Source organism: Chanos chanos, chromosome 10 (genome assembly GCF_902362185.1).
Source record: "Chanos chanos chromosome 10, fChaCha1.1, whole genome shotgun sequence".
NCBI lineage: Eukaryota > Metazoa > Chordata > Actinopteri > Gonorynchiformes > Chanidae > Chanos > Chanos chanos.
The window spans coordinates 1,985,001-2,006,958 of NC_044504.1; the positions used below are offsets into that span (position 1 = coordinate 1,985,001).

The window sequence follows — 21,958 nt, forward strand, 5'->3', positions numbered from 1 at the left end:
TCTAAGAATACGGGTACTGAGCCACTGCATGTTACTGTAAATACTTTGGTGCCATCATCTGTGTGTGTGTTTCCCCAGCGCCGTCTGCCCTTCTGTTTACACACACACACACACAGACACACACAGACACACACAGAGAGACATCATACACCCATCACACACACACACACACACACACACACACACAGACACAGACACACAGAGACATCACACACACACCCATCACACACCCATGACACACACACACACAGACACACACAGTCAAAGCAGAGGTGTGTGTGAGTGGTGAGTGTGAGCCTCTGTGGACGTAGCTGTGATTTGATTGTGTTTTTGTTTTGTCTGTGACAGGTTTTGGATAGCCTTTTAGCACAGTACGGTACTGTAGAAAACGTGGAGCAAGGTAAGAGCCATCACACCCTCTCCCTCTCTCCCTCTCTCCCTCTCTCCCTCTCTCCCGTGGTCAGACCCTGCCTCTGTGCTGTTGGGTTAACAGTGTTCTCTCCCTCTCTCCCGTGGTCAGACCCTGCCTCTGTGCTGTTGGGTTAAGAGTGTTCTCTCCCTCTCTCCCGTAGTCAGACCCTGCCTCTTTAGTGGAGACTGTGATGTTGGGTTAAGAGTGTTTTCTGACACAGATCACACACACACTGGGTCATGTTTCTCATGGTGCTTGAATTGTGGACATCGTTCCTCTTAATGTTGAGTCTATGGCTACTAGTGTGTGTGTGTGTGTGTGTGTGTGTGTGTGTGAGATTTTGTGAGCGTGAGAGAAACTGTATGTGTGCGCGTGTGTGTGTATGAGAGAGAGAGAGAGAGGGAGGTAGAAAGAGAGAGAGAGAGGGAGACTGTGTGTGTGTGTGTGTGTAAAAGTGTTTTAGCCCAAAACACAGGCGGTGAACTCAGTGCACTCAGTGTAATGAGTGGTGTGTGTAGACACACAGACTGGAGGAACTGAAGTGGGAAGAGTACAGAGAGGCTCCAGGCACAGCAGAGTGTGTGTTTGTTAGTTTGTGTGTGTGTTTAGGGAGATTCAGCTTTCTCTCTCTCTTTCTCTCTGCCACTCTCTCTATCTGTACCTCTCTACCTCTCTCTCTCTCGACCTCTACCTCTCTCTCTACCTGTCTTTCTCTCTACCTCCCGCTCCACCTGTGTCTCTCTCTCTGTCTCTGTCTCTCTCTCTACCTCCCTCTCCACCTGTCTCTCTCTCTCTCTCTCTCTCTCTCTCTCTCTACCTCCCTCTCCACCTGTCTCTCTCTCTCTCTCTCTCCTCTGTCACTGTCTCTTTCAGGGGAAGACTGTGCAGTGTGTTGGTCTCAGTGAGATGAGCCATGCTGTATGTGCATTAACTCTCCAACCCAAATGAGCTGTACCACAAACACACACCCCACTGTTTGACAGGTGCTAAACATACAGATCCTCTTCCGACCCTCTTTGTCTCTCTTCTTTAGGACACACCCCTCTGTAGGACACACCCCCTCTGTCGGACACATCCCCTCTGTAGAATGGAAATGAAGCTTTATTTTTTCAAGTGTTTTCTTCCACAAACAGGGAGAACAGACCCAATCTCTCCCTGTTTTTTTTTTCCTCTTCTGTAATGGTTCCTTCCCAGTAAGAGTCACAGTGGGAGTTGTGTGCTGTGTGGACAGGAGGAGGTCCTGACAGTGGCTGAGGGGTCAGAGTGGGAGTTGTGTGCTGTAGATGTGGACAGGAGGAGGTCCTGACAGTGGCTGAGGGGTCAGAGTGGGAGTTGTGTGCTGTGTGGACAGGAGGAGGTCCTGACAGTGGCTGAGGGGTCAGAGTGGGAGTTGTGTGCTGTGTGGACAGGAGGAGGTCCTGACAGTGGCTGAGGGGTCAGAGTGGGAGTTGTGTGTTGTGTGGACAGGAGGAGGTCCTGACCGTGGCTGAGGGGTCAGAGTGGGAGTTGTGTGCTGTAGATGTGGACAGGAGGAGGTCCTGACAGTGACTGAGGGGTCAGAGTGGGAGTTGTGTGCTGTGTGGACAGGAGGAGGTCCTGACAGTGGCTGAGGGGTCAGTGTGGGAGTTGTGTGCTGTGTGGACAGGAGGAGGTCCTGACAGTGGCTGAGGGGTCAGAGTGTGCAGTTGTGTGCTGTGTGGACAGGAGGAGGTCCTGACAGTGGCTGAGGGGTCAGAGTGGGAGTTGTGTGCTGTAGATGTGGACAGGAGGAGGTCCTGACAGTGGCTGAGGGGTCAGAGTGTGCAGTTGTGTGCTGTGTGGACAGGAGGAGGTCCTGACAGTGGCTGAGGGGTCAGAGTGTGCAGTTGTGTGCTGTGTGGACAGGAGGAGGTCCTGACAGTGGCTGAAGGGTCAGTGTGGGAGTTGTGTGCTGTGTGGACAGGAGGAGGTCCTGACCGTGGCTGAGGGGTCAGAGTGGGAGTTGTGTGCTGTGTGGACAGGAGGAGGTCCTGACAGTGGCTGAAGGGTCAGTGTGGGAGTTGTGTGCTGTGTGGACAGGAGGAGGTCCTGACCGTGGCTGAGGGGTCAGAGTGGGAGTTATGTGCTGTGTGGACAGGAGGAGGTCCTGACCGTGGCTGAGGGGTCAGAGTGGGAGTTGTGTGCTGTGTGGACAGGAGGAGGTCCTGACAGTGGCTGAAGGGTCAGTGTGGGAGTTGTGTGCTGTGTGGACAGGAGGAGGTCCTGACCGTGGCTGAGGGGTCAGAGTGGGAGTTGTGTGCTGTGTGGACAGGAGGAGGTCCTGACAGTGGCTGAAGGGTCAGAGTGGGAATGTGGTTGGAGAAGTCCTTTTGTTTTGTCATTATGAGGAAGGCTCTGTGGTGAGCGTAGCGGATACGCTGACATCGGTCCGCTCTCCGACCCGACACGCTCTGGGTCTGTGCTCTGTGCCGTTAGAGGGCAGTGAGTTCTGCTCCGGTCAGTCTCTCACAGCCCAGCCTCCTCTCCACACACATCCACACCCTCTCCTTTCTCTTACACCTGCACACTCACCTGCCGCTGTCTGGCAGGGCAGGAAACAGGCATAGATTCTTTACTCACTCTCCAGTGTCATTTGTATTTCTTCTTTGCTCATTAAAATGTGCGTTTAGGATCAGCCTCTCTCTGTCTCTCTCTCTCTCTCTCTCTCTCTCTCTCTGTTCTCTCTGTGTTGTGTACCTATTGAGAGAAGCCACAAGGCAGGGCTGCGGTCGATACAGACGTGTATCTCCACAGGAGTCTTGTGTTTTGTCTTATGACTCACTCAAACACATGAGATGTCTGAACCTTCTCTCTTCTCTCTCTGTTTCTCTCTCTCTCTCTCCCTCTCTCTCTGTGTTTCTCTCTGTTTCTCTCTCTGTTTCTCTCTCTCTCTCTCTCTCTCTCTCTGTGTTTCTCTGTGTTTCTCTCTCTGTTTCTCTCTCTCTCTCTCTCTCTCTCTCTCTCTCTCCGTGTTTCTCTCTCTGTTTCTCTCTCTCTCTCTCTCTCTTTCTCTCTTTCTCTCTGTCTCTCCCCCCCCCTCTCTCTCTCTCTCTCTCTCTCTCTTTTTTTCTGTCCACCTCTCCTTTTCTCACACTCTCTTTTGTTGATCCGTCTCCCTCATCTCTGCTGCTTGTCCTTGCAGTTACCACTGACACTGAACCAGCCGTGGTGAATGTGACGTTCGCGACTAAAGAGGAGGCGAAAGTGTAAGTCAGCACTGGCTTTAACCACATTCACAGCCCTCATCCTTTCCAGAACTTTCCTCTCTCTGGACTCCCCCTGTCAGAGACACCAGAACGGCTCTGTCACACAGAAAGGCGTCAGTGCTGTTATTAGTGGGAGTTATAGTAGATGAATGGGTAGTGAGTTGAACCGGTAAGGCCCAGTTCACACCTGGCATTAACATGCGTCTGGGGTGATCTGATCACAGCTGGACAGCGTCAGTACGGCAGTTCACATCTGGCGTTAGAATGTGTCTCCACGTGCATCTCAAGTGACCACTTGTGATCAGATCTCACTTCCCTGCTCTATATGCATATAAACAGGTACATCATCTCTGTTTGCAAAGATCGAATGCGTTGTTTTTTTAACTGACAGGAGGCAGCAACGCGCTTCCCATGCCAAGTCAGCCGGAAATTAAACAAAGAAGAAGAAGAAATCAAAACAATACAGACTGGGACTATTCCACATGTTCCAGGCAAACCCAATCGCCCAAGGTGTAATATATCTCTACATATCGTGAATGAGTATCTACTTCTGCCTGCGCAGAGGATGTCAGTCGAGTAGGCGGTCCTTTGATGTGGCCCAGGACACGTTCACGTACACACTGCTACTGTGGGCATGCGGCCCAGACCACCTCTGAATGTGGTCTGAGCCATAGGGTCTCAATGCGTCCTCAATGCATCTTGGGTGCATTCACACCTGTACTTAGAGCTGTCCACTTGTGATCAGATCACTGAAAACGCATGTTAATGCCAGGTGTGAACAGGGCCTAATAGTGTTTACATTGTTCCACACTCTCCATTAAATACTGACCAGTTTGCTTAGTCATAGTAATAGTAGTAGTAGTAGTAGTAGTAGTAATCGTGTGGCAACACAGGAAAGACACAGAAAAGACATGAATGAAAATGTGAAGTATCAAAGCAAAGTGTGAAACGTTAAAAAGAAGAACAGAAAAAAGTGAGATAACGGTGCAGGAGTGGTCATCCTGTCTGGTTTTTTAAAACCTCGTTACATGTTCAGGAAAGAAAATGAACGTGTTTTAAAGAGTCCCACGGGCACTTTGTTTGTGACACGGTAACTGTCTGTCCTCAGAGCGGTGGAGAAGTTGACCGGACACCAGTTTGAGGACTATTCCGTCCGCGTGTCGTACATCATGGACACGGATGCGGCGCAGTCCCAGCCGTCGCGCTCGCGTCGAGGAGGGCGCGGCTCACGGGAACAGGACTCCCAGCCGGGCCCGTCGGCGGGCAGCGGGGGGGGAGCCCGACAAAAACAGCACGACTTCCCCCTGCGCATGCTGGTGCCCACGCAGTTCGTGGGAGCCATCATCGGCAAAGAAGGCCTCACGATCAAAAACGTCACCAAACAGACGCAGTCGAAGTAAGCGCACAACCCCTCAGTAAGGTTCCCACAGGGCTCCTCTCAGGGCACCTGGTGGAACCGCCCACATGTAGCCACGCCCAAACACTGAGCCGCCATGTTTGAATCCCGGTGTTAGCTCTGGCTGGTGTGCTGTGCTGTAGCTGGGCACACCTCTGACCATTGCATGCAGTGAGACCTAGTGTAGTTTTTTTGGAGGGGGGGGCGGCACAGCAAGAATTCAGCGAAACAGTGTGCGCCTGGTATTGCAATGGATACGCCCCCCCACCCCCCGTTGGTAAACACAAGGACACGGGAAAGTAGATTTGTCGAACTGGGAGAACAGGCTTGTCAAACTGGGAGGACAATCCAAAACAGGGAAGGTCTCCGTGGGTAGTAAATAACCACACACAAGCCTGGGCTCTGGACATGGGTGGCAGCGGTGGGCTCCCAGGCAGCATCCGCTTTACCAGCCGCGTGTGTGTGTGTGTGTGTGTGTGTGTGTGTGTGTGTGTGTTTCGTCTTGCTGTCAGGGTGGACATTCACAGGAAGGAAAACGCTGGAGCGGCGGAGAAGCCCATCACCATCCACTCCACTCCTGAGGGCTGTTCAGCCGCCTGTGGCATGATCCTGGACATTATGCAAAAAGAAGCCAACGACACCAAGGTGTAAGTCTTTGTCTTCTGTTTTTACCCAGCCGACGATATCCCACAATCCCACTGTCCATACGCACCCAGAGCACGGCCTGTACAAACCCAGCCCGTGCACAGTTCACTTCAAAACACTTCATTTTGTGAAAACCATACTACAGTAAAATAACATTCAAGTACCAAAATCTTTCCTACCCTTGGCCTTTTGTATCCGCCTCATGCTCGACTGGAAGCGAGGTCGTGGTGTTAAGATTGGTTGCGTCGCTGTGTTTCATGTTTGTGGCACGGTGAAGTTCTCAGGTGTGCGTGAGAATGTATCATGAAAGTAAGTCAGCGTGTTTTTTTTTTTGCTGCGTCCCTGCAGTACCGATGAGATTCCTCTGAAGATCCTGGCTCACAACAGTTTGGTGGGGAGGCTGATCGGTAAGGAGGGCAGGAACCTGAAGAAGATAGAGGAGGAGACGGGGACCAAGATAACTATCTCTCCGTAAGTGTCCGGGAACCCGGGCTCCAGCCTTCTTTTTACCGCGCCAGCTGTAGCCCAGGAACACTCTGGTGCTCTTCCTAGGCTCCTTCACATGTCAGTTTGTTCCTGTTTGATTCCGAATGTGATTTCAGTGCGTACGACTTTACGGATGACGCCCCTCGTCCTCTCTGCAGTCTCAGAAATAGACACGTCAACTGCTGCACTGAACCGTCACCCGAGTAGAATTATCGGATTACTTATGAATGAGAACTAGTTGAAGTATCGAGTTTGTCAAGTCACAGGTGAAATGAATCAAGTTAACCTCGTGAATTTGACCAGGTAATCACCGTAAGGTCAAACCTTTTCACCAAACTAAACCTCACCGTTCACACATGCTGCCTGGTGTCACTGAGCCTGGTCAGCTGAGGTCGCTTGCCCTGGAGCTCCAGACGTGAACTCATTGTGACGGGGTAGGGGTAGGGCTGGGGGGATGGCCCAGTGGTTTAGTGGGGTGTTTTCTGCTCGGCCTCTCACTGCTGAGAGGGAGGTGACACTGAGTGTTGACTGTGAGCTCTGGTGTGCATTTGATCCTGGGATCAGGCTGAGTTGGGGAAAACCTCGACTGTTGGCTCCGCCCGCAGACACAGGCTGTAATTTAGCACTCTGAGGTGATGACATTCACGTCTCTGACTTAGAACAGATGGAATGACACGCTGCTTTCCTCTCTGGACTGCACATCCAGTCCAGCCTCTTCCTTTTCACATGACACGGGATCGAGTGGGAGACTTCAAAGTGTCGAGTTTAGTTTTCTTACAGCAGCATCATTCTTAGCTTTATGTTTTGTGTGTGTGTGTGTGTGTGTTTGTCCGTGTCTTCTCAGTCTGCAGGACTTAACCATTTATAACCCAGAGCGGACCATAACGGTGAAGGGCAGCGTGGAGGCATGCTGTAAGGCGGAGGTGGAGATCATGCGGAAACTGAGGGAGGCCTATGAAAACGACGTCGCTGCTATAAATGTAAGTTAAACGCTTTGGTTTGGGTCGGGTTTGGGTTGGGTTGGATCTTCTGTTCGGGCCAGTTGGTTTTGTAATTGTATGTTTGTGGTAATAAGATTTAGCTGGGTAAAGTGCAGTTATTCTGTTTTTGTTGGAAGTCAATAATCAATTTCAGTTTGGTCACTTAACCAATTAGAGAACAGATTCTAACTAAATATGGGTTCCACAGAAATCATGTAAATCCGCGTAAGCGCGAGGGCAGCGTCTGCACGCGACTACAGTCATGTCATAATCATATTCGATACGTGTGTTCTCAGTAATGATTACGGGAAGGACTCCATAAGACTTCAGAACAAAAGAGAACACAGTACGCAGGCGGACTTAGTATGTAGATGAACATGATCCAGTCTAAAAATGGGACATGAAAGAAGAGTTTGGAAAAAGAGAAGTCAGTTTGACGTTACAAAGGCAGTACGTGCGGTTATTTCCTGCAGTAGTGAAAGCATGTACAGGCCAGTTCATATGAATACTCATGAATATTCATGCGCGGGGCAAGACATGCACTTAGCCCTGGAAAACATACAGTTGGAATTTAAAGAAAGACACAGTTGCTTGTTTCTCAGCTGCCTGGGGTTTCTGGGGATCTCTGTCATTTCTTTAAAATTCAACTTTCAGTGGTTCTTCATCTTTCAGTGGCTCTCAGGCGTGGTGGGTGTTAGGGACACGTGGTCCTCTATTTCAGCATGCTTTGAAACATTGATTTGAATGCATTGGTTTTTACTCTATTACCCTGCATAATCACAGTACTGTTATCGCTTACCTGTCTGCTTCTTTGTTTCTCTGTTTTGTTTGTTTACTCTTTTGTTTGTATTTGAATGTTCTTTGTGATGATTGAACGGGAAGAAATGAGCAGTGTGCTTCTGTTTGATCTCAGTCAGTTTCAGTAACAGTCTTTTCTTCATAGTCAGGGTCTTCCAGGGAGTGGTAAACATCAGGAACATGGACCTCTGATGAAAAAGAATGATGCTTGGCAATGTAACGGCTCATTTTTACTCATATCTTCTGTCTTCAGTCATTGGTCAGTGACAGAAGCGGGAGCTTGTCTGGAGGTTTTTTTGTTTGTTTGTTTGTTTTGATTTGTTTTGTTTTTTTGAGAAATGTTCTTCTCTGTGGGCTGTTTAGAAGTGCTGAGCTGGAAGTTATCTGGGATCAGACAGAAATGGCCTGTGTGTATTGACGGTGATGTTATTTTACTGACTGACACTGTGTGTATTCACACTGACACTGTGTCAGTGAACAGGATCGCCTCATGCACAAAGTCTATTTAACACTACAACCTGTGTGTGTGTGTGTGTGTGTGTGTGTGAGAGAGAGATGCTCCTGAATCACTCCATCACACATTGACCTTGACATCTCACACACACACACACACACGCACACACACACACACACACACACACACACAGTTAGGGTGTTAGCCACATTCTGACTTGCCTCCTGTCCCACAGTAAGGGAAGCAGTAAAGCACAACATGATTTCCCATGTGTTTATTTGTGTGACTGACAGACAAGCACAGAGATGCATTTACACTCTTACATTATCAGTTTATTTACATGCTGCCATGTTCGGCCGTGTGTGTTCTTAGTCAAACACACTGTAAACGAGCTGTGTTCTTAATGAGTGTGTCTGAGTGTGTCTACGTGTCTTGGGTGTCTTGACTCTCTGTTTTTGGCTGGGAGGACATAGTGCTGAATTGGTGAAGATTTATATTGATGTGTGATGAACTGAAAACAGAGATAAAGTCAGGCAGAATTTGTTTTTATAACGCTATTCCCGTTTCGTTTGACCGCGCAGTCCGAGCTGACGGCGCCACCTAGCGGGGCCGGCGCGGCACTGCGCGATTTCATAAGTGAAAGCTGAGCTTAATGTCCTTCAAAATTTTAAAAATTTATGAGGTTTTTTTTTTTTTCCTTTTTTTCTCTGCAGCAACAAACCAACCTTATCCCTGGGCTGAATCTCAACGCTCTGGGCATTTTCTCCACCGGGCTCCCCATGCTGCCCGCCGGCCCCGGGGCCCGCAGGACCCCTGCTGCCGGGCCACCCACCGCATACAACCCATTCTTAGTGAGTGCACCTCACAGGTCATTTAGAGTGAGTGAGTGTGTGTGTTTGTTTGATTGATTTGCAATGAGTGTGAAGGGGTGGGATTTAAAATGAGTGTGTGTGTGTGTGTGTGTGTGTGTGTGTGTGTGTGTGTTAGATAGTTAACATGAGTGTTGCAGAGTACAGCATACACATCTATGATCAAAAAGTCACAGTTCGCCTGTAGAAATGAAATAGGAGTATTATGTAATAGCCATCTTCAGGAATTCCCACTGTCATAAGCGCAAACGTCTTACAGATAAACAGAAAGCAGCATACTTGATTAATTAGTTGAGAAAATACATTCTGTTTTGATTGAAAACGTAATGAACACTAAGACCCAGTAGATGAAGAAGTGTAGCTGGCTAATGAAGTAGAAACATCACTCTTTTCGTGACAGAGAGTGACAGCTGAAGTGTCCCGCCCTCTTTTCCTGTCTCTCCAGAGTCCCACATCCCATCTCAGCAGTCTGTATGGAGCGCCCCCGGGCAGCGCTATTACACACCAGCACACGGTAAACCTTCCTCTCCTCTGTCCAGTCCCGCCCGTCTGTCTGCGCGCACACACACGCAGACACACACACAGACACACCCACGACACTTAACACACACACACACACACGCAGACACACCCACACAGACACACCCACGACACTTAACACACACACACACACGCAGACATACACACACAGACACACCCACGACACTTAACACACACGCACACACACGCAGACACACACACGCAGACACACCCACGACACTTAACACACAAACACACACACACACACACATGCACGCAGACACACCCACAACACTTAACACACAAACACACACACACCGACACACCCACGACACTTAACACACAAACACACACACCCACACACGCACGCAGACACACCCACGACACTTAACACACACACAGACACACCCACGACACTTAACACACAAACACACACACACGCAGACACACACACACAGACACACCCACGACACTTAACACACACGCAGACACACACACACAGACACACCCACGACACTTAACACACACACACACACGCAGACACACACACACAGACACACCCACGACACTTAACACACTGCACCAAGGCTGACCCAGTCAGACCAGGGGTTTTGTTTTATTATATCTCTCTCACCACGGGGTGCAAGTATTCAGAGCTTCTGAAATAGCATCTTTCTTCCCCAGTGATTCTGACTGAATAATCACTGTTTTTGTAGTAATTTCATTCATTCATTCATTCATTCGTTCATTCATTCATTCATTCATTCATTCATTCATTCATTCAGTTGTTCATTCTTCTGCTCATACAGTTATGTGTTTACTTGGAGAGATTTGGTTTAAAACCTTTTTTCTCTAGGTTAATGCCATCTCACTTGCTTTAGGCTGAGAGAGATAACAGTGGCGGCTAGCGGGGCTGTAGGTGTGTAGTTTAAAGTCCAAACCTTCCGCCGCCATCCTGATTAGCATTGTGTGTGGAAAGCCTCAGAGACCAGAGCCCAGACAGACTTCACTAAGGGCCTAGTCTAAGCTAACAGGGCAGCGTAACCATTACACACTCCTGACACCAGCACTGTGTCATCACCTCACTCACACACACAGCTCACACATAGACAGCATACGGAGAGAATAGTGTGTGTGGTGTGGTGTGTGTGCATGTGTGTGTGCGCATGCATGCGTGCGTGCGTGTGTGTGCGTGGGTGCATGTGTGTGTGGTATGGTGTGTGTGGTGTGGTGTGTGTGCGTGTGTGTGTGTGTGCATGTGTGTGTGCGCGTGCGTGTGTGTGTGCGTGGGTGCGTGTGTGTGTGTGTGTGTGTGAGAGGTGGAAGGAGGGGGAATGCTGTTAGGACCATGTAGGTAATGGTTCTTTTTCTCTAAAAGGAGAAGAGCTGAGATTAGATGTCTGTATATCTCTCAGTGGGACATGAAAAAGCAGAAGAGAATTACACTGATATTGGTGTGTGGCTGTTTTGTTCTCAGAGCTGTTTTTGAACAGATACATCTCTTAAGGGACGTGCTCAGCAGTAAAAAATAAATTATATTTTCAATAGCTTGGCTGATGGAGTTTAGCTGATGGAGTTTAGAGCCTTTTTTCCCTGCCTTGTTCAGTTCTTTGATAAGTGTGTGTGTGTGTGTGTTTTGCTCCACGGCAGGCTCCTGAACAGGAGGTAGTTTACCTCTTCATTCCGACCCAGGCGGTTGGAGCGATCATCGGTAAGAAAGGACAGCATATTAAACAGCTGGCGCGGTTTGCCGGAGCCTCCATAAGGGTGAGTCCTCCTCACTCACAGTCTCTCTCAGCTTCTCATGTCTTTTCAGATATCCTGAAGTCCTTACAGGTGTGGTGTCAGGTCTCCAGAGGACTGAGGGTTGTTTTGTGTGTGTGTGTGTTTTTTTAACTGGGAAGCGACGCGTCTGCTCTGGACAGGTGTTTGAATGAACAGCTGTGTTTGTTTGAGTTGAGCTTCATTTCATTTGTGTTTTGTGTAACTGTGTAAGGAAAGAGCGTTTGACTCTCTGGGTATCTCTCGGCACATCTGTGGAATAATATGGTGGTGAGATTTGAGCTCATATTAACTGGGTGACACTAGGTCTGGGTCTGTACCAGAGGTGATACAGGGTCTGGGCCAGTACCACAGACTGGGACAGGTTGTCAGTTGGTGTTTTTATTTCCAGATTGCTCCGGCAGAAAGTCCTGATGTCACTGAAAGAATGGTTATTATTACCGGGCCTCCTGAGGCCCAGTTTAAGGTAAAAACACACACACACACATTCACACACACACACACACAGACACACACACACACACACACACACACACAGACACACAGACACACACACACACACTCACACACACACACACACACACACACACAGACACACACACTCACACACACACACACACACACACACACACACACTCACACACACACACACACACACACACACACACACACACACACACACTCACACACACACACACTCACACTCACACACTCACACACACACACACACACACACTCACACACACACACACACACACACACACACACATAAAAAAACACATTCAGAGATGAGATTTCCACATTGGTCTCACACTTGCAACTTGGTTCCACTGCTTTGTGTGTGTGTGTTTATGTGTGTGCGCGCGTGTGTGTGTGTGTGTGTGTGTGTGTGTTCTCCCAGGCCCAGGGGAGGATATTTGGAAAGCTGAAGGAGGAGAACTTCTTCACAGCGAAAGAGGAGGTGAAGTTAGAGACACATATCAAAGTGCCCTCGTCGGCGGCCGGCAGAGTCATCGGCAAAGGCGGGAAAACGGTGAGCATGTCCAGGCTGGTGTAGCCGTGTGTCTCAGTGTCTGCCTGAAGGACAGCTGGCCTGGAAGTTGTGTGTCTGAGTGTAACTTTTTCAGACGGTTCATAACTGCAGCAGATGTGCTTACCCAGAGCAACTCAAAGAAATGCATTAATGTGGAGAGGAGGAAAAGTAGTCAGTTGTCACCATGGTAATGTAACACTGTACAAATCCTCAGAGATGTCAGAGAAGGGTTTCCACGGCAGCGCCAGCTCCTCTGTTCATATGCGCCGCAGGTCAAAGGTTCCGTGGTCTTGTACGGATGTATAAATGGAGTCAGTCGTGTGTAACTGACAGAGTTTGACCTCTGCCCCTGCAGGTCAACGAGCTGCAGAACCTGACAAGTGCAGAGGTCATCGTACCGCGGGACCAGACTCCAGACGAGAATGATGAGGTCTTTGTGAAAATCAGTGGGCATTTCTTTGCCAGCCAGGTAAAGAAAAAAAATGCTTTCTTTTTCCTATCATCCGTATTTAACATTAAGACAATTTAAGGAAAAGTTTAAGATATCCCATTTACGGACTTTTTTTGACGTGCAATGTTGGCATTAGATGTTTCCAGAAGGCTGTGCTGTGTTTTACCAGCGTTTGTGTGTGTGTATGTGTGTGTGTGTGTGTGTGTGTGTGTGTGTGTGTGTGTGTGGTGTCTGCAGACTGCACAGCGGAAGATCAGGGAGATCATTCAGCAAGTGAAACAACAGGAGCAGAAACACCAGCAGGGTCTTCCTGTGCCACACCACTCAAAGTGAGTCAGGAGCAGGGCCCAGCAGACACCTGCCAGTGAATGTAGCCCTCCCATCTGGAGAGAGAGAGAGAGAGAGAGAGAGAGAGAGAGAGAGAGATGGACCAGAAGCAGATGACTGAGGGAATCGGCACAGTAACAGACCAGTTAGAGTGGGATCAAAAACCAAAGAACTTCCATTGGGGTGAGACACGCTGTGTGTTAGCCAAAGGCCAGGGGCTGGGAATGCACTGCCAGACCACGGGGAAAATGTACAAGGCATGGAGAAACCTAACCTTGTTTTTATTCTGCTCTTTTTTTGTTTGTTTGTTTTCTTTCTTCTTTTTTTTAACGCAAACTGTTAAATGAAGAAGGGTAGAAAAAAATGGCAGAGAATTGAAGCATCTTTTATTTGTCTTAACAGTTTAAAACAGGAAAAAAATGTACACAGCTCTGCAGTTTGTTATCTGTGTAGCTGGACTAACGTAGACCTAACAGGCAGATCAAACACTCTAATAAGAAACCTGTTTATGAACGCAGTTTTAAAATTGGGTTATTTGGAATAGTTTAGTTTGGTTGGGGGGGGGGGGCAATAGTGAATATGAATGCATTTTGGAAGAGGGGTTGTTTTATGAGCAGAGGTTGGTGATCCAGAATCTAAAAGATGTTTCAAGAAAAAATGTATGTATCTTCAGCAGTGTTCAGATAAAAACACTAGAACAAATATACTGTTATATACAAGAACAATCCATTGTTATTTATGTTTATATTTGTGTGAAGTATGTATAAGCTTCCTATGTATGTATAATATGTATATAACAGTATATTTTTCAAATCTGTTTTTAGAAACACTTGGGAAGGAGGGTTATCTCGGATAAGTCAGAGGACAAAGGAAGTGGGTGTGGTTGGTAGTTTCCTTTTGGAGAGACCCAGTTTGGTACCAGACAAAATGAGAAAAAAAAACCCAAAAAAAACCATAGAGACTGGTGAGATGGTTGCGTGGATCGGTGGAACAGTCTGAATCTATCTGTGCCAAGCTCTTAAAACATTTTTTTTCTCCTCTACAAATCGGCTGCACACCTTTGGTTTTCTCTCTTTCGTTCGCTTTTAGACTCTCTGTCGTCTCAGTCCACAGCGTTTACCTTCCAACTTTGTGTTAGTTTTGTAATTTACGTCACCACATGTTCACTAAGTCATTTTTTGCAGCTTTCTTAAAATCCACTATTGAGCTGATCCCCAGGAACAGTAGTTTGCAGTGTTGAAATCAGTCGTCTAAAACCCCAGATGATTGGCGCATTCTGTTTTCCCTTTATACCGGAGTTAAGAATCACCCTCCTCCTCTTTTTCCTTTTCTTTCTTTCTTTTTTTTTTTTTTTTGCTTTAGGGGTGTAAAAGAGAAAATAATAAAGCGAGAGCTGACGTCTTAAGACGGTGCACTTTTTGCTAACTGCACAGAATGTACACCGAAATTTCTGCCTTAAGAAAAAAAAAAAAGAGAGAAGCTTGAAGAGCTGAAATGTGAAAAGCCTGGGTCGCGGGGACTTTTCCCAGACGGAGGAGAGTGGCTGGAGTCACGGGGGGGGGGGGGGGGGGGGGGGGGGGTAGGGAGGGCACTGGGTCACCTGTGGTACACACAATGATGGCGTTTGGCTTTTAAAACCTCTTTTGTCAGGGAGCTTATGGAGATGGCGGTACAGCTGTGAATGTTTTAATATGCAGCTCTTTGGGAAATGTCAATGCCTTCTCATGTTCCACACGCCAACTGCTCAAAGAGAAGACTGTTTCATTGGTCTGTGGGTTTGGTTTCTTTTTTTTTTTTCTTTTTTTTTTTTTTTGAAACTCATTTTCCTTTCACAGAATCCGATTGACTGTTTTAATGGTTTTGCTGAACATGCAGGTACAGACACCATCCCTTTGGGGTTTTTTTTTTTGTTTGTTTGTTTGTTTTTTCAACCTTTTGACCATGGAAGCTTGTGGCCTTAATTGTCACCAATCTAAGAATTTATAAAACAAGTCATTCACTCTGTGAGAAAATCAGCTTCTTCTTCCAGACACAAGATCAAAGCCAATACGCACAGCTTCCTCCATCTGTGTGTTTGCGTGTGTGTATATAGATATATATATAAAGAGAGAGAAATATTTATGAAATCTATTTTTTTTGTGATGAGAACTATTAAGAAGAAACAAAAAAGTCCTTTTTTGGTGGGACACTGCCATATGAGTTCGAAGGGAAGTGTTTTTTTTTTTTTTTTGGTTTGTTTTAGTTTTTTGTGTATTTTTTGCAAATAAGACTGAATGGTGAGAGTATGAATTGATGCTTATTGAGAGAGAAGGGGGGGCGGGGGGGAGTAAGATAAACACAGCAGTGTGTTGGCGGTGAGTATGACTTAACTGCTATCTACCTCAGGCATCAGGGTACCTCAATCCAATCTTTCTTTTCCCTTGTCCTCCCCACACCCTACACCCCCCCCCCCCCCCCACCACCACCTTTTTGTATGCCTTGTGAAAAACTGATAGTTTTGAGCATTTTTAAAAATTTCTTTTTAATAATAAGAAAAATATTAAGAGGAAAAAAATGTCTAATGAAAACCTATCAGGTCGGCGTAAATGAGTAATGAGAGACAAAAAAAAAAAGTTGAAGCTCGTGAAAACAGCTGGGGAGTCACTGCGCTCACTCTGCGCAGACTCCGTCAGACCTCTACACTTTGTAGCATTGGGCGATGTGTTGGGAATTTAGGGGTGTTTACCTGCCCAAAGGGGTTCTGAATGTGGCCTATGTTATGCCCATTTCAGATTAAAGAGACAGAGTTAAAAAAAACAAAAAAACACGTCATGTTAACTTCCACACCAGCTATCACTAATGTTTTAGAACAATGAATAATTCAGGAACTGAAAGAAAAAAAAAACATTGTTTTTTAGAAAACAAAAAATCACAATCAAGCTTACTACGACCAGATTTTTGTGCATGATATGAAGTAAATGAAAGTATCAAACACAAAAGAAAAAAAAAAACTTGACAGTATCGTGAACGATATGTAAAGCGGAGTCTTTATACTGAATGTATTTTTTTTAATAGAAGAACGCGTTGGCTGTCACTGTGCTTGTTCACATGTAAACACAAACGGTAGAATCATAAAAACAAATTTCGTGCATTCACCAGCCGGCTCTTGGGTTGTAGTTCTGGCGTCCTCCAGATAAAGACTTGATTAGTTCTTCTCTTGGTTCCTATTCCTCTGCTTTTATACTGTAATATGTGGAATATGTGTCCCCAGGTCTACTGCATGTGTGTGTGGATTCTGGATGGGGTAGGGTGGTAAAGGGAAGACGGTGACAGTGTGTTTGTCAGCGTTGTGGACATTTACCGTAGAAACTATCTAGTGATTGAGGCAGGAACGTCAGATGTAGCTTAACCAGTCATCAGTCGATGAGTTTAAAGGTCGTCGGTATTCTGTTTGTAAAAATTAAAAAAAAAAAACCCCAACTATACAATAATTATACTCTCTGCACTCTGCTAATGTCAGATGTCTTAATTTATTGTAGATCAGCAAACGTGTTACTAGGTAGAGAAGGGTAATGGATAAGCAGATGGAATCATCAGTATTCCACGTCAATAAATTCATCGTGCTCCCGTTAACGATAGCATTGCTCCTTCCACAGGTTCAGTTTCCGCATCCCTAAAGCTAAGAACTCACAATCAGTCTTTGTCCTACAATGTCTTTGTTTATCTGTTTTACAAAAAAGAAAAAGAAAGAAAGAAAAGAAAGAAAGAGGGACAGAAAGAAAGTGAACAGATTATAGGCTTATGTGAATTCTCCACTGCGAGATGCTGCTTCATCTCAGGTGTTTGCCAAGGGATGGACACCAGGTGGCGCTGTATTGCGAAATGAATTAGTTTGAATCACTTCAAAGAGCCTGATTACTGTTACTACCGCTGCAATATAAGTAAAAGGTCTGAAAATGCGCTGAACTTTGCCGGGAACTTTTTTTTTTCCTCCAGGACTTTTGTCTCAAAGCTTTTTTATGCTGTGCTCTCAATAAATATTTAACAGAAACGGTACAGTAGCCCAATGCAGACATAAGCTAACATCAGATTGTGTTATATGTTACCTGTAGCCTGGTTAGCGGCCTGCCGTGACACCCATTCAGGAATAGCTTGAATTCTTAACATCCGCGTGTGACTCACATTTACTTTAGAACACCGTTCATAGCTAACGATACGGTAAATATTTTAGCCTTCTCAGATTTATAGACCGACAGGTTCATAGCCGTTGTTTATTCTGTTGGCATGTGCAGATCATTCAGATACAAACTTGGAACAATTATAGGCTGTTTTCTTTTACTCTTAGCTCAAGAGTGTGAACAGAAATTTTAAGTAGGACGCTATCCTAACAGAATTATCGCGGGTTGATCTACAAAAATCCGCAAACACTGTTGGTAATGGTTTATGCCGTGTTTTTGGCTCATTTAGTTTTAAATGAGCGTTAGCAAAAAGCATTGCATGTAATCTCGACTCACACTGTGTGTTACGAGGCACTGTTTTCAGTTTGGCTTGTGGATCATTCCGGACATAGCCTGGCATCGCCGCGTGTGTTTTTTCACATTCTGTTTGAGTGCTATGGATTAAAGAGAAGTGCTTAAACGGTTTCATTCGGTGAACAACTTGACAGAGGTATGATCCATGACTTTATGCCAACGCTGTGTTTCTGTTTGCCAATGTAGGGTAAGCTGCAATGCTAACGAGCATGGATTTGAGCAATAAAAAGAACACAAAGCTTCTCTGAACCTCTGTGTGCGGCATTGTAACTGTACGTTTTGTTCATCATTGGAAAGTATCCGCTCTTTCTGACGTAAGGACTGGTTATAAAATCAGTGAAAACGATTCTGTGACAGCCTCCTTTCCCTTTATTGGAAAACAATGTTCACATTCTTCATAAATAAATTTCATATCACAAACAGAACGGGCTGACATTGTATAAATTGGGGGGGTAGTCCCAAGTGCTTTGTTGTTTCTTACTACATTCACATTTTCTCTGCAGGAATACATAAATGAAGGGTAATAAAGAGATCTGATAATGAATGAGGGTATTGAAGGATAAACGTATGATGCTGGTCTGGTTCAAAACCAGAAGAGAGAGTTTGTTTTTACAGAACACTCTCATTTATACAGTTATGATTTGTGGTCTTCAGTGTAAAATGTACCATACTGTTGATGATGAAATTAGAATAATTACAGTTCACTATAAACAATCATTACATGCATGTAATTTGTGACGTGCGAAAACGACAGAATTCTCAGAAGGTTGGCGTGTAGAGGACAGAGTCTTGAGCACTGTAGACAAACAGCAGTTCAAACCAGACAGTTTCTAGCTTTACAATCAAAAACAGGGACAAATTTGCTTGAAATTTATGAATGGTTAATGTTTCAAAAAAATGAGTATCCCGTCTCCGTGAAATACTGTTATTCGTTCACTTCAGTGCACCAATACATTGAAATGGAAAGCTAAAGGCTTTGCCAAACAAACACCAGCACTGCGTTCACTCCACTGAGGTAGAACGTTAAAACACAACTGGACTTCACTGTCTAAAGGCACATCATCGTAATTCCACTTAGAGAGTCACAAAATATATTGATCAGTGTCTTAAAAAGAACAACAACAACAACAAAAAATTAAAAATCAACAAACACAGCAGAAATCCCTCAAAGAAGTACTGTACTTGTTGGAAAATGGATTGCACTGTACCCTGACAGACAAACCTGACAAACACACACACGCACATATACATATACATATGTGTGTACACCTTCTCAACACTGGCACCAATATTCAGCAACAGAACTCTATAAACGTCAACAATCCAAAGGCAGAGCAGACCTCCAGGGGGCCCTGTCTGGCCCTCTCAAGGCAGTACTAATGTCATTCAGAGTTTGGTTTCCTTAAAAGCCACTTTCAAAAAAACAAAACGACAAAAACAGAAAAAAAAAATACAAACAAAAAAGAGGATTCATCAGATTCAGGGCGCTGGACCCAGCTCAGCTGTCTTTCTTGGTCCTGCTGTGTCCGTTGCGGTCCAGGCCGTCCAGCCGGAGGTGTCTGCGGCTGTAGCGGCGGATGAGGGCCCCTGGGAGCAGGGCCACGCAGGCGATGGCGAAGAGCTGGAGGACGGTGTGCCAGGAGAACAGGTCGTCCAGAGACGAGATCTCGGAAAGCATGGAGCCCGTCTGTACGCAGATGAAGTTGTACGGCATCAGTCCTGCGGGGAGAGAAACGTTAACGGTTACGCCTGTTGTAATGGCTGATATACTCATCACTGGAGAGAGAGAGACAATGAACTAACACTGACTCAGGTAGAAGTCAAGTACGAGACTGGGAATGCTTTACTGCCTTGACAGTGATAGGACCACTCTTTCTTAGGGAGGGGCAGTTAAAGGAATTGATTGACAGGGATCAGAACGAATCACTGAGTGTGATGGAGGGACTCAGAATTCACATAAGACCGACCAGCCTCCTGTTTTCCTTGGGACTACTGAGACAGCTGGCTCTCATACTCCTGTAGAACAGTAAACATTATTATAATTCCCATTCTGTTGAATGTTTGATACGTTATTAAATTACATCCTTAGAAATCAGCCGTCATCGCTGCATGTGAAGGGAAAAACAGTTATACCCTCAGGTCCGTGAAATGGTCTCTCCGGAGCTCTTGAAGGAGTGTACCTACCGATGAAGACGGAGAGGAAGAAGAGGGTGACCGGGATGTTGAGGATAGGGGACGTCATGTTTAGGAACCAGTTCGGACTCATGGGGAAAAATCTCAAGAAAAGCAGGAGGAAGAACAAGCTACTCCGGTTCTCCTCTACCTAAGGATTCAAAACGTTCACATGAGAGAAACACAGTTATTTCTGCCATTCGTAAGACATGCATAATATAAGTACATACTGATACCCTGGACAGAAATATGGAATCCTCTCGCTTATAAAAACACCCATATGCCAGTGACGTATTTAAAGTATGAAATGAATACACCTATGATGATGGAAACATTGTACAGTGTCAACATTGTACTGATGTCTCAACTATGCAGTTTCATAACACCCATCCGTTTCATGACAGCTTCTACAGAATGATTTCAGAACGTGATGACTAAGATAAAATTAATGTGAACTTGGCTTCCCCTTTTCGCTTGACAAACTGATTCCAGGCACACACGCATCCCAGCAGAAAAATTCTGGGCAGATGTGTGAGCGGAATCCAGCATATAATAAATTGCTGTGAAGTGCAGAGTGTGGTGGTTTCTCTCATGATGTCATTCAGGAGTTTATCAGACTGTGGCACCACACGATCAAAGGGCTCGAGAGAGGTGCTGACATGTCTGTATGATTCTGAGTGACACGCATACCTTCTTCTGTAACATAGCAACCTTATCAGGGAAGAGCCGTACGATGTGCCGTTTACCGAAGGCTTGAGAGAGAAGGTAACAGAACGTGGCGCCGACAGTGGCGAGGACACAGGCGAGCAGTAAACCGAACCATGGCCCAAACAAGGCCCCGGCAAGGACGTTCTGAAGGGGACGAAAATATCACACCATTATTGGGTCCGACTGTACAGACGCAGTTCATGACTGTGAAGGCGACGATGCAGACATTATAACAAACTTAAAATGAAATGAAATCGTGTAGCGGACGTTTGTACGGTAACGGGCTCTCACCAGAAAAGAGGATCCGGGGATGGCGAAAGACTGCTTGTAGAGGTATGCGCTACAGAAGAGCAGTAGGACGTATCCCGTGTGCTCTGTATTATAGAACTGTAACAGCTCCGCCAGTTCTCGGAGTTCCTCCAGGTCTGAAGGAAACTTCAGCCTCAATAGAAACGTAAAACCCCGTTAAACATCGAAAACATCTCCCCACCACACCTCTGTAACTTTACATAACACATATACGCAGAGATGGAACCAGTGCTCATGGACATTAAGCTACAGTATAACGACCGTTTAAAACACATGGGTTGGCAATCGACACAGTGTGCTCCTTAATTATAAGTATCACGTTATTATGAGGTTTCGGCGTCGTGTGTTATTGTCTCGCAGCTGACTCCACACAACACTGAAACATCTTACTGGAGATCATATCAGGTTAGGAGCCACTGCAGTTTTCCATGGTAAGCTACATGTGAGATGTGTTTATCGTAACATACACTGCATATCAGGAGGGAAGCGACAATATTTGACTTGATATTCACAAATAAAAGAATCAAAAGACGAAAGTTAAAGTTAATTCATAACATCAGATGTTACGAGCTAATATTAGCTCTGTGCAAACCTGGGTTCCTCAGCAACCGGGTCACTCCGTGAATTCTCATCATCTCCGGGTTTTCCATCATCCTTTTCGCGCGTTTGTCGTCGTAACTGAGGTCCAGGTGGAAGGTAAGAAGACAGCAGGTAAAGGTATAGAGTAGCCAATACCACAACAGCTACTAATCCGAACACAGAACGCATGGTGACGGAACCATTTAAATGATGTCGTTACAGGGGAGAGAAAGACAAGATGAACTGATTGTAAACGTTTTGGTCACGTGGCTACAGATGCAACCAATGGGTCCCCTTCTCGAG

At 46.0% G+C, this 21,958-nt stretch overlaps 2 protein-coding genes across 3 annotated transcripts in view; one reads left to right on the forward strand and one right to left on the reverse strand.

Annotated features, from left to right (window-relative positions):
- The window catches only part of igf2bp2a (insulin-like growth factor 2 mRNA binding protein 2a), a 58,193-nt gene extending 43,256 nt beyond the window's left edge, over window positions 1–14,937 (forward strand). The window contains exons 4-16 of one of the 2 annotated variants that reach the window (XM_030787324.1): window positions 349–400; window positions 3,573–3,636; window positions 4,745–5,032; window positions 5,545–5,679; window positions 6,026–6,148; window positions 7,008–7,143; window positions 9,109–9,250; window positions 9,681–9,778; window positions 11,434–11,550; window positions 11,957–12,031; window positions 12,467–12,598; window positions 12,954–13,067; window positions 13,287–14,937. In XM_030787324.1, the coding sequence (XP_030643184.1) occupies window positions 349–400; window positions 3,573–3,636; window positions 4,745–5,032; window positions 5,545–5,679; window positions 6,026–6,148; window positions 7,008–7,143; window positions 9,109–9,250; window positions 9,681–9,778; window positions 11,434–11,550; window positions 11,957–12,031; window positions 12,467–12,598; window positions 12,954–13,067; window positions 13,287–13,382 (1,572 nt within the window). In that variant the 3' untranslated portion in view covers window positions 13,383–14,937. The remainder of the gene's footprint in view (window positions 1–348; window positions 401–3,572; window positions 3,637–4,744; window positions 5,033–5,544; window positions 5,680–6,025; window positions 6,149–7,007; window positions 7,144–9,108; window positions 9,251–9,680; window positions 9,779–11,433; window positions 11,551–11,956; window positions 12,032–12,466; window positions 12,599–12,953; window positions 13,068–13,286) is intronic. The other variant, XM_030787326.1, reaches the window with a different exon arrangement.
- Window positions 14,938–18,749: 3,812 nt separating this feature from the next.
- Window positions 18,750–21,844, reverse strand: tmem41aa (transmembrane protein 41aa). Its single transcript, XM_030787327.1, has 5 exons — window positions 21,669–21,844; window positions 21,059–21,209; window positions 20,750–20,911; window positions 20,072–20,210; window positions 18,750–19,606 (listed from the first exon to the last, which is right to left on the reverse strand). Exons 1-5 carry the CDS (start codon window positions 21,842–21,844, stop codon window positions 19,386–19,388), a joined length of 849 nt encoding a protein of 282 aa, XP_030643187.1. The 3' UTR covers window positions 18,750–19,385.
- Window positions 21,845–21,958: the final 114 nt, after the last annotated feature.

Excerpts from the sequence above, each read along its gene's own strand:
- tmem41aa (XM_030787327.1), bottom strand. The coding sequence starts at position 21,844 with ATGCGTTCTGTGTTCGGATTAGTAGCTGTTGTGGTATTGGCTACTCTA. Across the intron at positions 21,210-21,668 it reads CCGGTTGCTGAGGAACCCAG|GCTGAAGTTTCCTTCAGACC; the intron begins GTTTGCACAGAG and ends GTTTCTATTGAG. Across the intron at positions 20,912-21,058 it reads TCCCCGGATCCTCTTTTCTG|AACGTCCTTGCCGGGGCCTT; the intron begins GTGAGAGCCCGT and ends CGTCCCCTTCAG.